This window comes from Glycine max, chromosome 17, assembly GCF_000004515.6.
Source record: "Glycine max cultivar Williams 82 chromosome 17, Glycine_max_v4.0, whole genome shotgun sequence".
In the NCBI taxonomy this organism is placed as follows: Eukaryota; Viridiplantae; Streptophyta; class Magnoliopsida; order Fabales; family Fabaceae; genus Glycine; species Glycine max.
This window is the reverse complement of record NC_038253.2, coordinates 27,030,923-27,046,799: the sequence shown is the minus strand read 5'-3', so window position 1 is coordinate 27,046,799 and position 15,877 is coordinate 27,030,923. Positions and strand designations below refer to the sequence as shown.

At 31.0% G+C, this 15,877-nt stretch overlaps 1 protein-coding gene and 1 long non-coding RNA gene across 3 annotated transcripts; one reads left to right on the top strand and one right to left on the bottom strand.

The window, feature by feature from the left end:
• Nucleotides 1-599: 599 nt before the first annotated feature.
• Nucleotides 600-6,431, bottom strand: LOC100797196 (metal-nicotianamine transporter YSL3). Of its 2 annotated transcripts, none has more exons than XM_006600985.4 (8): nucleotides 5,773-6,431; nucleotides 4,123-4,506; nucleotides 3,541-3,710; nucleotides 3,016-3,113; nucleotides 2,788-2,925; nucleotides 2,496-2,685; nucleotides 2,279-2,393; nucleotides 600-1,706 (listed from the first exon to the last, which is right to left on the bottom strand). In XM_006600985.4, the coding sequence occupies exons 2-8, from the start codon at nucleotides 4,493-4,495 to the stop codon at nucleotides 769-771; spliced, it is 2,022 nt and encodes a 673-aa protein (XP_006601048.1). In that variant the 5' UTR covers nucleotides 4,496-4,506; nucleotides 5,773-6,431; the 3' UTR covers nucleotides 600-768. The 2 variants fall into 2 exon arrangements, with proteins under 2 accessions (XP_006601048.1, XP_040866948.1); XM_041011014.1 differs by having other exon boundaries at nucleotides 600-1,694; nucleotides 5,773-6,428.
• A 4,514-nt stretch (nucleotides 6,432-10,945) lies between these two features.
• On the top strand, nucleotides 10,946-14,755 carry LOC102660328 (uncharacterized). Its single transcript, XR_005889219.1, has 7 exons — nucleotides 10,946-12,906; nucleotides 12,998-13,082; nucleotides 13,324-13,454; nucleotides 13,551-13,641; nucleotides 13,811-14,146; nucleotides 14,235-14,355; nucleotides 14,436-14,755. It is a non-coding gene; the product is annotated as an uncharacterized lncRNA (long non-coding RNA).
• The last annotated feature ends 1,122 nt before the right edge of the window (nucleotides 14,756-15,877 follow it).

Sequence of the window (15,877 nt, the reverse complement as noted above, 5' to 3'; positions counted from 1 at the left end):
TGTATGTAGGCACAAATACCGTGCTAGTTAAAACAAAAATTAGGACATAGACCAGCTTTGCTGTGTCGGTAAATTTTACAAAAGTAGTATATAATAGATGGTGTTTTTTGGGTAGGTATATCAGACTTTTTATTTGACATTTAACTAATTTTTCTTCTATCAAGTTGGTCCATTTTTTAATAAGATGATATTCTTAGTTATAACTTTATACCTAAGTCGGGAATCAAGACCTAAATCTTAATTAAGGGACCTAAGTGTCGAACTATTTGTGCCGAACCATATATAATAGATATTACATGAACTAATTTGGTACAGGAATCAATCCAAGTTGATGGATCCTGCACAATTCATACTTTTTTTTATAAGGCATCTGTTCTTAATACTTGAAAATGAAAATAAATCCATTTAATATTTTAAAAGTCACAAAAAATTTAATACGTTTCTTATTTGATGTCTTAGGTGAATCTAAATTTTCAAATTTAAATGAAAATTATCATACCTAATTTAATATTTTAACCTCGTGCACAATGTAATTGCTAAAATCCATAAAATTAGTGTTATGGGCATAGTTTTGCGTTCTAAGGACTAAGATCCATAAATTTATGAGAAGGCTAACAAAGCTATTTTATTTAGATCAATCACAAGGTGTGTTGGTAATAATCTGTTCAAACACTTTTGTAACATTTTCATACTTAATTTTCCCTTTGTCACCTAAACTAAATTATGTGTGATACACATAATTTGACTACATCTCTTGCAAGTGAAGTTCTACTTGGTTGGCAAGAATCTCATACAGATTGGGGGATGAACCTTAAACAAAGCAAGAATAGATGAAGGGAGAATCCAAAATCCATCTCCACAAATCAAACCAGAAGCCGCTGCTGGTACCATCAAACTTGCCTCCTTGCTTTTAAGTGTTTGCCATGCATACACAACTAAACTACCCATACACATGTCAATTGCAAAGTATCCACCAACTACAAAGGGTACAGCCATTGCCATTGGAAGTGGAATCCATCTACCAATGTTTTTAGGGTTCAAATCTCTCACCAAGTTGGTTGCTACAGCAAATGCAAAGAACCCACAACAGAGCTGCAAGCAATGGTGAGGGAGTGCAGAAAAGCCTTCCACACCTAGAATCGCCATGTTTCTATAAATGATGGCATATGGAGCTTTGTAATCACCATCTGGATTCCCTACATCAAAAGCCTTATAGAAAAGGAAGAATGTGAGAGGTGCAAGGACACAACCTATTGCTGTTCCGATAGCTTGCGAAAGAAGCATCGACCGAGGGGAAGCGAAGGTGAGGTGGCCGGTCTTGAAATCTTGCATCAAGTCGGATGAGGTGGAAACAAGAGATTTGATCACGCCACACCCTACAAGTCCGGCCACCACGCCATGGCTTTTCCCGCCTAAGGCAGCTAGCACAAAGAGAGCCACTTTCCCATAGTTATAGGCCATGTTCATGTCGGTCAAGCCAGCACTGTAAGCGTTGCAGAAGCTAAGAGTTGGTGCAAGCAGATAAGCAACCACCACATAATACCACTTCACTTCAGGGAAAATCAAAGGGATAATTATGATAGAAATGGCAGAGAACAGTATGTATCCTGTAAATGCTAACCATATAGGAATTCTTTCTCTTACAAACACTTCATTGCGTTTAAGATCAAGAGGCTGCTGCTGCTTCTGGATATCTGAAATTGAAACTGCAGTGAATATTACAAACCAAATGTGGCTGGCTTTAGTAATTAAGGTTGTATTGTATCTATTAGGGACATGTTGAATAAGCTTATTTTATGTTCAAACTAGCCTATATTGAAGAAATGTTGCAGTCTGAAAATCTATTTTGATTAAAAATTAAGTATAATCACACATGTGCTTAGTTGATTAAATCAAAAAAGAAAAATAGAATTTAGAATTAGAGTAGAATAACTCTATTCTTGTCTACCTCTCCCAGATCTTTCCCTCCCCTTTTACTATCATTAGGTTTAATAGTATATTTTACCACCAAATTATCATCATGGTAAAATGCACAAAAGTAAAACTTTGGTGATAAAATTTGCGAAATCATGATAGTTAAGTGATAAAATGTGCAATTAAGCCTTATCATTAATCAATACCCTTATTTTCCAATACTCTTTTTCCCCTTCTGCCCCTTACTCACATTGTCCTCAAAGTAGTAGTTTTGTGAGGCCTAACATAGAAAAGCAAACTTGAGATTTGAGAATAACATAACCCCAGAACTGGGAAACTGAAAAGAGGCAAGTTAGTTAATTACGTGATTTATGATTCCTCCTTTCCATGCTGGCATGGATATTTGTAGCAGTAAAAAGCAAAATTTTGGCAAAATTGTAGAGCCCATCTCCAAGGATTAAGGCAATGGAAATAAAAACCTGTATCAAGAAAATGGAGGAAGGTTACTTACTTAAGGCTTGAAATGGAAGAACATAAATCAAATTAGCTATGAAAGTCCTTTATTGTAGTTCATTTCAGACCTTATAACCATTAAGACTCTTCATACTACTTTCTGATAAACTCTCAGGGAACCATTGTCCTTTTAGTCCTCTGATCAATGGCCACATAACACCCCAAGAGAGCACGGCACCAAGAAGCAAGGATAAGTTGACAAGATGGGAACAAATCATTCCTGCTCCAACATAATTCATGCTGAAGTCAAAGTAAAATCTGCAAAAATCCAAACATTTTAATAATCAATGATGGACAATTAGTATTTCATGGTTCAGACTTGTAACAGTAGAAGAAGAAAGACGAAATCGAAGCACACACGAGTTTTTCCACGCTTTCAATCCAAAAGTAGGAAACTGAGAGAATCCACATTGATCTCCATCACCAGCATAGAACCATTGGAAGAAAGACCAAAGGAAACTGAATGAGAAGAATTTCAAGAAACCATGGACCTGCTTCCTGTGAAAAATGTAAACAAGTTTTATTTAAATTGTATATACTGTTTAACCTGGAAAATACAACTAACCCAAAATAAAAGCAGATTCATACTTGGCCATCTCATCTCCTTTAGGAGTATGGAACCCATTAATAAGAACAGCTGTAGCAGTTCCAGTTGGATAAGTCAATTTGTAGTCTATGATCATCATCTGTTAAATAACACACAATGCATCAGGCAGCAACACAAATCAAGTTACTCCCAATCCCAACCAAATTTGTCCAAATTGAGATTTTCATCATATTTACATTAAAGACTTAGTTGCACTTTTGGTGTCTTAGGTATGACAATTATAAAATTTGAGGGACTAAAATTACACAATTGTGATATCTAGGGGACCCAATTGACACAATTGAAATCTAAAGGACTAAAATTGCACGTTTTCAATAATCAAGGGATCCAATTGGCAAATTGAAATCTGAGAGTAAAATTGCACAATTACAAGGATACTCGAGGAACTAAAAGTACCCTTAAACCTATATTAAACTAATAATAAACTCTGAAAATAAAACCTTTGAATAACCAAATACGATCAATTAATCAAGTGAAAACCGTACAAGGCTACACATAAGAAATACCTTCCTAAGGGGAATCAATGCTGATAACCCGACAAAGTATGTCACAAAGAGAAAGGCTGTCATCCAGCCAATGCCGGGCTCCTTGGTGATAGGAGTATTCCCCTTTGTATCAACCCCTGCTTGCTCATATGTCTTCCTATTCAAACCCAAGAGGTGTGACCCAAAACCACCTACAAAAATAAACAACTATCAACTATTTATTTATAGTTATGTTGGACAAAATTACCTGAAAAGCTAACTAGTAACTAGAAGCTTTTAAGCTAGCTTCAAAATGACACTAATAATATATTTAAAAAAGATAATAAAAAAATTGAATAAATATTTTAAGGATATAAAAAATAAAATATAAAAAGCTATAAAAATTAGAAGTTGACGTTTTAAAAGACATTACTTTATGTAGATTTTAAAAAACATTAGAAACTACTAAAAAACGTTAAAAACTACTTAAAAATATTTGTTTATGAACAATCAAATAAATTTTTGGGTTAGTAAAAGAAAAGTAGAAACTAGTTATACACATAAACAAATTAAAGAATTCAATTTGAATTGTAAGCATAGAAATTTACATAAGTGAAGGCTCACCTCCAAAAGCAGTGCTATAGCATGCAACGGCACAAGTCTGAATTATGGTATTCTCCTGTCTAGTGAAAGGTTTTGACACAACATTAGCTTTCTCAAGAAGCATGATCCAAGCTCGAACTAGCACAAAGCCAAGGAGAGCTGCTGAAACATTAAGATTCGGAACAAGCCCTGTTGAGAGGTTCAGCTTCATCACAATCACACTATAGACGATACCAATGATGAAGCTAGTTATTAGTCCTCGAATTGTGATTTGCCTTGTCCATGATGCTACTCCACTTTGCTCCTCTAGCTCCTCAAGTCCAGCTTTTTCAATGTCATCATTGTCACAATTCTGAATGCCATCGAGTTCTTCATTATTGTTCATAGTGCCCATCAAATTAATCTCTGGAGAAGAAAACAAAATGAGCAAAGTGTGACACTGTTAGAAAAGGAAACAATTGTAACCAAGGATAGCTAGAATAGAACTCTCCACTGCTACATCTCACTTGGCATCTCTATTTTACAAAAAAGTATCCAAATTGCAAAGAGAGAACATGTAATCCAAACTGGATAACAAGTTAAAATTTGTAAATGTAGATTTGAGTCACCCACGATAACAAGGATATGACTAATAAATAATACTTCATTATAAAATCTGAAGTGATAGAAAACAAAAGGAATGAGAAAATGTTCTTTTCATTTTTGGCATGTGTTTTAAGAAGTATCCAAATTGCAAAGAGAGAACTTCTAATCCAAATTGGATAATAAAGTTATGATTTGTAGGAATAGACTCGAGGCTCCATTCACCCATTCTATACTTCATTATAAAAAAATGAAAACAAAAGGAATGAGAAAATTTTCTTTCTTTTATGACATATATACACACATTCCTTGAAATGGATAAATTTTAAAAAAAATTAAAAAAAATCTATCAAAAAGATAATATAAAATAAGACAGTTATTTCCTAAAAAACATAATTATTATTTTAAAGGTTTAAATAACCTTTTCTTCTTTATAAGATAGGGTGTTTTTTATTTTACTACTTCAAAGCTTTTTTTTTGGTGGCTTAGTCCTTGGAAGTTTAAATTTTGGGGAATATGTGTTTTTGTCCATAAAATTTCGGTTAAACTTATTTTTGTTCATATACTTTCAAATTGATGAATTTAGTTTCCAACTTTTAAAAATATGAGAATTTAATCTTTTCTTAGTTTAAACTTGACATTTAGTGACATTTTTTCAAAGAAGGACTAAATTCACATACATAATTTTAAGAGTTGAAGAATTAAATTCACCAATTTAAAAGTATAGACTAAAGTCAAGTTTGATTGAATGCTCACATATCAAAAATATATTTTTCCCCAATTTTTTTAGTACTTGTTCTTAAGTAAAGTGTTAACTAATGACCTAATTGTGAGATTAACAATCCATTAACACCATGTCATCAAATAGTTTAACAAGATAGTTATATGTATGTTTTTTATATACCGAATGATGTAATTATTTTATAAAACTCTTTATGACATAACAAGTTGATGGGATGTCAACATCTAAAACATAGAATAAAATTAAAACACAATTTTTTAGTACTAGAATATTAAAAAAAACTCCTAATTTACAAGGATAAAAGATTATTTAAGCCTTTTTAAAATAAACTAAATCAAATGTCATACCTCAAATTTTCCTTTCGGATTATAGAAGAATGGAGCTCACTAACAGGGTGATACAAATGGAAAACTATGTCGCAGCAAAACTTTAATCCTCAAATGTTTCAGAGAAGACAAAAGTGAGACATGCATAACCTTCCCCAAATGAAGAATCCAAAACCTGCAAATGTCGTTATAGACCTACAATTACAAAAAATGATTTTGGCGTGCATGCAGGTTTGAGTGACAACCTAGTGATGAGCAAACTAAAAAAATGAGCCAATAAAGTGAGATTAAAATAATCTCACAAACCCACAAAAGGCTTTGAAATTCTTGTAAGAATCAATCTCACAAAGGAGACATCTCGAGCAAAGATTTGCAACACAGTCCGATATTTATGCCTTTGCTAAAAAAGGAAAAAAAAGTACATGCCAAATCATTCAACACTTCATGAACTTGAATTGTAGTACAACACAGAGTTAAAGTATGCGGTACTACAAAGTACAAAGTGTAAAAAAGAAAAAGAAAAAAAAAACAGAAGGAAAAAGAATAAGCTTTAATTGCTGTACTACACTTCGAAACCGTTTTTTTTCTTCCCTTTGGTCCTAACAAACACTCCGTGATTTGAACACACGTTTGTTTGGCTGTGAATTCGGAACCAAAAAAAAACTCTTCTCTTTGACTAACAATACAGGTGGCTTTAAAATGTAACCTAGTAAATATGGATACAGAGACTCGTGACAGGTCAACCAGCAATAAACCCGCGAACGACTTTGACAGTGCATACGTAAGAAAAGAAACTGAAAATTAACGTGTGGGAGATTTAAATGAGAATATTTAATGCCTTTAAACCTATTTTTATATGAAACCAAACTACCAAAAAAATCTAATTCAGCTGTCTCGAGTAAAGTGTATAAAGATTATAATTTTTTTTAAATATTGTGTTAAATTCTTATAGATAAAAATATATAAAAAATTAAAATAAAATTGTAATTTATTTTTTAAAATAATGTATAAACCTAAATGGAAAACTATAATATAGTAAAATATTTTTATCTTTAAAGTAAATTACACGAATTTTCCCTAAAAGTTTTGTAAAATTGCAGAAACATTTCTTATGTTTTTAGGTTAAATTATAATTTTGATCACTACTAAAAAAGAATATTTTTACAACTCACATTCTAAGACGGTTATTCATAATCGATTTAGAATGTGACATGATGGTATTTTAGTAATTAGGAACAATGTTTGTTGTTTTTACATCGCAAATTTTAAGGCGGTCGTACACAACCATCTTAGAATGGTAGTCCATGGCATTTTTGTAATTATGGGAAACTTAAACAAAGACGAGTTTGCTGAAGGACCGTCTTCGTTTAAGTAACCCTAATTAGCAAAGGTGGCTCGCACGCTATGGCGTTCTGCACTCAAACATACTGCATTGAGCTACATCGAGCTGCTGAACTCAAACATACTGCGTGGAGAAGACTACTTAGGCACGTCGTTCCTGTGAGTCCAGTTGTGTTCTTCGGTCGCCATCAGCCTGGTAAGTGCGCATTTGCATGCATTTTACTCCGGCAATGTCGTTGTTGTGTTTGTTATTAGCCATTGCATTTGTTGGATGATAGATAGAGTTTTCTTTTTCTTTTTTCAGCGAAAGGTATCTGACATCATTTTCTATCAAATGTTGGTCGGGTTTGTGCCGTTTCGGGGCGATTCTCCCATGGAGATTTTCGAGGCCGTGCTTCGAGCCAATTTGAGGTTTTCAACTCATGTTTTCTGCTCCATCTCACCTACGGCCAAGGATCTTCTTCGTAGGATGCTGTGCAAAGAGCTTTCTAGAAGGTTCTCGATAGAACAAGTCCTAAGTACGTCACATTGGAATCTTCTGCCAAAACTAATTATTATTAACATTTATTGATGAAAGAAAGAAGTAATAAAGATAGGCCAAAAGGGAATTATAAGAATTGTTAGTTTAGGGTTTTAAGTTTAGGTTTTACTTTTTTTTTTATTTGTCACGGGGCACCCATGGTTTAGCGTTGCTGAACAAAGTGAGTGATATTATGTGCGTGGAGGTGATTGATTTCTCTGTGTATACTACTGCACCCTATTATGCTTGTTGGGGACAGAGATGAGTTGTATATTCTCTGGCGAAGGATGAAAAAAGCCCCTTTTTTTCCCTTGGCTTGAGGATTTAGCAGAGTATAGGAGTGTGTAAAGAAATGGTACTGGAGATTGGGTTGTTCTTTTCTTTGTTTCATTTTAATGCGTGTTTTGTTTATAAATAACTTGCACTTTGGAAACTCTGGTGAGAAGAGAATGTTTGATGTATAGGTATTAGTATATAACTTCAATATTCTTTTTTCATGAATAAAAAAAGGCGTTGGTTTGTTGCAATCCTTGTCACGCATCTTTGCAAGTCCCCTGAAATATTTGTAATGGGATTCTCCCAACAATTCTTTGTTTATATAGAGTAGTAATCAAAATTCAATTGAGATTCTATTTTCTTCTCTTTATAGAGTTGATGTTTGCAACACCTTAATTAAGTTTTAAGGTTTGAATTCTGAATTTTAGATGCGAACTAAATTATTTGTAATGGATTCTCCTATAATTTTAATTTTGTAATTTTGTTCCTCCTATTTCTAAATCAACACATTTAATCTCCCTTTCTCCAAAATGATTAAATAGAATAAAAAATAAAAAATATCTTAATAGGAATTGAACTCACCATTCTTTCTAAATCAACACATTTGTTTTATTTATTTAATTATATTAACATTATTTTTTATGTATGATTAGTCAAAAGTTATTATTTTTTCAAATTATAAAAAATTATATATTAAAAAATATTTAATGTTCAAAATAATATTAAATATTTTAAAATAAAAAACATATAATTTGATATAAAATAAATTAAAAATATTTATATATTAAATACTTTTTAATTTATAAATTTGATAGTTTGAAAAAATAAATAATAACTCAAATACATAAAAAATAATGTTAAGATAATTAATTAAACAAAATAAGTATCTTAGTGATTTATTTCTTTGTTTATGAATAAATGGTCCTGAATTCAATTCCTAATAACAGTTAACTAATTAAAATATCAAAATTACTTATCTTAGAAAATAAAAGAACTAAATATCTTCATTTAAAATTAGGGGAATCGAAATCACATATTTTAAAAATATAAAAGAGCTAAAATTATAATTTAACCTTTTCTCTTTTAACATTTACACTAATTTTTCTTCATAAGAATTTGATGCAATATTTTTCAAATTAACAATTAAAAATGTGTCAATATATATTTATAAAAATCTAAGAGGTTAATATATGTATAAAAGGATGTGAGTGTATATTTTTTAATAATTAAGAGGATTAATATAAGAATAGATAAAAAAACAATATTTATATAATTTCTCAAAACTTCACATATTGCTAATATAATTTACTCTTGCCTCTATACCATTGTATTTCTCTATATCCAGCTCTATCTATAGATGCAGTTAAGTCTCTAGTTTTGCTTCCGCCTAACCTCCTAACACCCTTTCCCTTACTTATTTGACCTTTCGCTTTTTTTCAATCAAATGTTAAGAGTATGTTTGATTTATAGTGTATATTAAAAAGTACTAAATGTGGATCTCCTATGCGACTAATAATTTTTTTTTTATCACTTTTGAAGTTATTTTGCTCTAAAGGTGGATTTTGGACGTGGAACTAAACACATACTTAAAGTTGTAAAAGTATGTTTGTGAATTTCAATGTAAATTTGTGCTTCCAATGTTTAAAATGAGAAGGAAAATTTTATTGTTTTGAAAGAAAATATTTTTTAACTCTTTAAACTTTAATGTAAACATACATTTAAGTGCCTATTTGGTTTGTTGGTGAAAAATTGATTTTAGATTCATAATTAATTTTTGATACATTATCATATATTTAATTTCGTGTTGAAGAATAATTTAAAATTAATTATAAGTTGATTTAGAGTAACTTATTGAATTCAAAATTTTATACTGAATTTTATTCATAACTTATTTTATAAAAAATTTTAAATATAAATCACATCATTTTAAAATTAATTTTAACTAAAATTAATTTTCTAAAATTAATTTTATCAACATCTAATATCTGAACACACTTCAAAAAATGTCCGTTGATGAATAATTTATTTCTCAAGTAAAGACAAATTAAACCGAGGAAGAGTTCTGGAATCTGAACAATTCCATATTAAATTCATTTTGAGTTTCAATGCATTTCTTACACGTTATTAAATGAGGACTCAACTCCATATTTATATTAGGGCTTTGACTTTTAATAATTAGACGATTAATTTGGTGTGACTTAAAAATAAGTTATATCATATAGTGTGATTATGAAATATTACATGTATTATATAGTTATATCATTCAATTAAATTATATTATTTTTTGTAATTCAAATTTAAGAACCTTATAACAAATTTTATAATTTGATTTTTAATTTAATCTTTTATTAAAAGATTATTTTATTTTTAATTTTTTTAATTCAATCCCTAATTTTCTAATTCTGAATGTTAGCCTTTGTGAGTTCGTCTCCTTCCTTCTCATTTCGTTCTTCATACTTTTTGTTTATATTTATAAGATTTAAGTTTGAAATGATATTTGTTTTTTTTATAAAACTTAATTTATAATGTTTTTTATATTTATTACTTTTTGACTAGAAGTATTTCTCATTAAAAAAATAGAAAGAAAATATATTGATAAAATTAAAAGAGAAAAAATATTAATGATTAAAATAATTTTAAAAATTATAAATTTAAGATAAATTTATTATTATTAACTATATTAATTACTATTTTTTAATTTTAATAAATTAGATAATTGAGTTTTGTATATAAGATGGAAGGGAGTAATATATACAATAAAAAATTATTATAGGTTTTAATGATATGCATTAAATGAATTAACTCAATTAAGTGCAGAATAAATGAAATACATGCATGAAATGCGTACCTTTTGCACTTCCTTAAAAAAGAAAAAAACTTCTGCACTTAATTCACCTCACCGTCGACAAAACCCAAGCACCACAAATCCACGTCTTTCTTTTTACTATTCGTAACCTGCCCCCACGATTCTCCAAGCAACGTTCTGTGCATGCAACACGATATCGACGATTGGCACTTGGCACCTATGGACGTGCACGCGTGTGATTAATGCATCTATCTATTTATACAAACAAGGTCCTGACTACTTTTTTCTCTGTCCTGTTGACACTTGTCCACTGTCTATTTTCTGTCCTGTTGACACCTGTCCAGTTATAGACCTTCTTTTATGCTTCTTTCTTTGCTCATTGCCGTGTTTTATGCTTCTTCTTTCCTCATTCCTGTGTGTTGTCACCTGTCCAATAATAAACCCTCTTTTATGCTTCTTTGCTCTTCAGCCTGTGTGTTGCCACCTGTCCATTAAAAAACCCTCTTTTATGCTTCTTTGTTGATTGCTCACTTCAGTCCACGTGTGTTGTCCCTTTGTTTATGTTTGTCCTGCCCCTTTTTGCTTCTTCCCTTTTCTGCTTTCCATTTTTTTCCCATTTCTTCTTTTCGCATTTTCTGTGCTCATTCCGTTCACTATTTCTCTCCTTTGCGCTTGCTTTCTGAACTTTTGGTTTGTGTTGCATTTGCTTATTTTTTCGGTTATGTGTTCATTGTCAGTTTACCTTTTTCAGTTTCCTTTGGACTGAAGTGTTGAAAACATGCGTGAGCTTTGCCTGATTCTGATTTACATTGCTACTGTTTATGCCTTTCTGTTCGTTTTGATGCCTACAACTGTTTCTATTTTGTTTTTTTTTTACAGGTTTGCATGCATGTGTTCGTTTTGGCCTTTATGTTCGTTTGCATGCATGTGTTAAAAAACATTGACCTTTGCGTTTGTTTTTTATGTGTATTGTTTTGGACTCTTCATTTTCCTTCATGTTTAAAGCTTTGCCTTTGTAGTTGGTTTTTTTTGTGTATATTTGCTTTGTACTGAAAAAAAAAGATACTTGAGCTTTGTCTCATTTTGATTGTCATTTAATTTCGTTGTATTTGGTTGTATATTGCTTTGGACTGAAATCAAATGTTGTCTCATTTTGATTTTTGCTTTGGACTAAAAACAAATGTAACCTTTGTCTCATTGTCACTCTCATTTTGATTAGTACTGTTTGATTTCTTCTATATCCAGCCGTGAAGCTGTCATTTGATTCTTATTTTTCCAGGTTTGTGTATGGTTATTGTGTTTCTGTTCGTTTTCATTGCCGTGTTAAAATCTTTTATTACTTTTGTATTTGATTTTTTTTATTTCCTCTGTTTTTGTCCATTTTTTTTCCTGTTACCCTTTACCTTTTTGTTGGGCTTTACTAACGTGTGTTGCTATTTTCTTCTCTTATATGCAGGTTTCTATTTTCGTCCAACTTTTTTTGCCGGATTGCTCCTGTTTGCAAAACCAAAAAGGTTTGCTAATGTCTGCTGTTGTTTTATTCTTACCACGTTTTGAGTTATGCATTTCTGTTTGGCGGGGTTTTTTGCAATGACAAAAAGGTTTTTAATGTTGGTATTGTCCCAACTATTTGTTCCTGTTGAATGTGATTCCTATTTTCTTTGTATTAGTCTCTCTTTTTGTGATTCGCAATGGTCTTTATTATTTGTGTTGTAGTGATGTCTCGCAAAGAAAATCTGATATATGAGTTACACACCAGAAAAGGAACATGGAAAATATTGTGCGTATCACTGATCTTTGGCAAGCTCGAAAGCAAAATAGTAAACAAACAATTGAGATGGTGTTGATGGACCAAACGGTTATTGTTGTGTTCTTTTTTATTATTGTTATTACTAATTTGTATTGTATGTCATGTCACTTCATTTTATGGTTTAAGTGTTTCAGGGTTCAAAAATTGGAGCTACTCTCTGGCAAGAACTCTTCATTGAATTGCGGGACAAGTTACAGTGTGGTTCTTCGTATTTGATTCAAAACCTGAGGATTGTTGACAACCAATCTGAATACAGAGTCAGCCCAGCTCCATATTTGGTTTATTTCCTAAAAACTACATCTGTCAAGGAAATCCACCGTCCAGAAATTCCTTCTAATGTTTATCTCATAACTCCTTTTACTGATATAATCTCTGGCCTCGTACCACGCCATACTTTAGTGGGTCAGTTTGTTTAGTTTTTTGTTTAACCAACAATTTTATAAGCATCTTTGTGTCAGACTAACATTTGTCTTGCCTGACCATGTTTGGCAAGATATTGTTGGTGTTGTTGTTGATCTGATCGATGTTAAGACAGTTAATCCCCCTCACAGGATGACAGTCAGGCTCAGGGATAACAGGTATTCAAATTTGTTAATTTTACATATACATACATACATACATATATATATATATATATATATATATATATATATATATATATATATATATATATATATATATATATATATATATATATATGTTCACACACTAACCAAATCAGACGATTGCAGTTTGTCCTTATTATTTTATATGATGATATATGATATGATGAATAGGTTAGCAACAACTAACATACTGATTGTGATTGTTTGGTCATAGTAACTGCGACATTCTAATAACTGTTTGGGAGGACTATGCTATTCAGCTACATGATGCTATTGACAAAAACCTTCTGCTTTAGGAACCATTGGTTGTTATATTGACCTTAGGTAAAATCAAGGATGCTACAGGTGTGTCGGGTGTTGGTTAGTCTTTATTATGTAGATTGATTTACTTTAAGTGATAAATATGTATGTTGTTGATGATATTGATGGATATCATTCCAGACAAGTATCCCCTAAGCGTGCAGAATATCAAATTTGGATCTAAATTGTATGTCAACGCTGATATTACAGAGATACACGAATTTCGTCAAAGGTTTGTCATTAAATTTGCATTTTAACAGTGTTAGCATACTGCAGCGTTTATGTTTTTTAGTTCCATTGCATTTTTTATACACTTTAATGGTCGAACTCTAATTTTTTATATTGTTGTCCATTCAGTTTGTCTGTCCCATTTTATTCTGGTGGGATAATCAATGATAAAGATGGTTCTCAGTCCCAATCTAGCCAGAGTAATGTGGTGGAAAAATTTCTGCAGAATGCTCAAGTGGTCAGTATAGGTGAAATCAACAATCTCAGATAAGTTAATAGTTGAACAATGCTTTCGTTAATATGGCCTCTACCACATGTTTGTTTCCTCATCTATTATTCACCATGTTGCAGGATTGTTACTGCTTAACTGTTGGAACAGTTGACGAAATCATTATTGATGCTCCATGGAGTTATGACAGTTGTCCTAACTGTACAACCACATTTGATCCATCAAAAGGTGGCTCAGCTTGCCGTTCTTGCCATACCAGTGTGATCGATACAGTTCCACGGTTAGCCATGATCATTTTTTGTACTGATTATTTATTTACACGCTTTGCTGTTTTAGCAAATTTCCCTGAAATTTCTATGGATGTCAAGGTATAAATTAAATGTTAGGATGAAGCATAATGAGGACAAAGGAAACTTCCTTCTCTGGGATGCAACATGTATCAAGCTGTTTGGTAAGACTGCTGGAGAATGTCGAGATGAGTTGATAACGGTATGTTCTACACAATAGAACCATAAATTAAATAATGATTCTGTGATTTGTCATTGATACCATTTATTTCACCTGTCTAGGCTGGGGATGATATTAAGGTATTTCCAACGTGTGTTGATGAAATCCTGTCGAAAACTTGGGCTGTCAGATTTAAGTTCCGTTCACAATTACGCCAATCATCTGTGTTGGATGTGAGTGAAGAACTCCATCATATTCAATCATTGATAGCCACCCTTGGGTTGTAGGTAATAACTAAATAAGTTTATCACAATATAAGGTCAACAACAATAAATGGTGTTTCTCCTGTGTTAATATTTTTCATACAGGAACAATCAAGTAAGGGAAAAAGAATAGCTGTTGAGCCAGAAAGTTCACCACCAATTTTTGTTCCCATGGTGGGTCTTTTGTTTCAATATTGCATCATGTCAAATATTTACTTATGATATTGTTCTTAATATATATATATATATAAATGTGTTCACAGCCATCGTTGTCGTAGTCTTCTGATTTCGATTCTGATGAGCATGCACAGTATCAGTTATCAACTAACAAACATATCAAAGCTGAGTAATTAGGACTTTCACAATCCTGTGACTTCAGCTTCTATGTTTTGTTTAACATCAATTTGATCGTATTGAATCTGCTCACTGAGTAGATATGACAATATATTTTGTGCGGTCCACCATCATTTCATAGCAAATGATGTATAAACAATCGAATATCAAATATATATGATATATGATAATATTTTATTAAACTTTAACTTTTCATTGGTATTCATCCGTCTTATACTCTTTACTATCATGAATACAATCACAATTATTAATTAAATGAATAACATACAACCATATCAATTAACTATTCAAATTGCGATACGATAGCATATAAATCGATTGCGTTTGCTTTATTTGCATATTACTAAGTCAAGTTTGACTGTATGACGAACAAAATAGTTGGTTTCATTCAATAAATTGTTGTTGTATTTTATCAATTAGCTTTAAATCATCTATGACGAGCAATCAACTTTAAATTCTTACAATCAATTAATTTTAAGATTTTAAAGATGAAACAAAAAAATTTAACTTATGTCATTTAATGGTTTAATTTACTTATTCTTATATTCATATTTATTTATGTTTTTATATAAAATTATATATAACAGGCAAGGGATAACACTTATAACAGTGTTTCGTTCCTTTTTCAAGTATATAACAGGGTTTGTTTTTTGCTTTCAAATATGTTGGCATATTACACTAGAATCAGTATTATTATATATTTATATATGGTTTTAAATTTTAATTCAATTAATATTAGTATTACTATTAATATTATTATTATTACTATTTTAATAATTATAATAAATAATACCAATTATATAATAATAATAATAATTATTATTATTATTTTAAAAAAATTTAACCCATGCTTAACGTATCCCAGACTTCCATAATTTATTATTATTTATATATTATTATTCATATATACAATATTCAATACACTGATTTTTTGAATACTTTACAAT

Excerpts from the sequence above, each read along its gene's own strand:
- LOC100797196 (XM_006600985.4), bottom strand. The coding sequence starts at position 4,495 with ATGGGCACTATGAACAATAATGAAGAACTCGATGGCATTCAGAATTGT. Across the intron at positions 3,114-3,540 it reads CATTGATTCCCCTTAGGAAG|ATGATGATCATAGACTACAA; the intron begins GTATTTCTTATG and ends GTTATTTAACAG. Across the intron at positions 2,926-3,015 it reads AAAGGAGATGAGATGGCCAA|GAAGCAGGTCCATGGTTTCT; the intron begins GTATGAATCTGC and ends CATTTTTCACAG.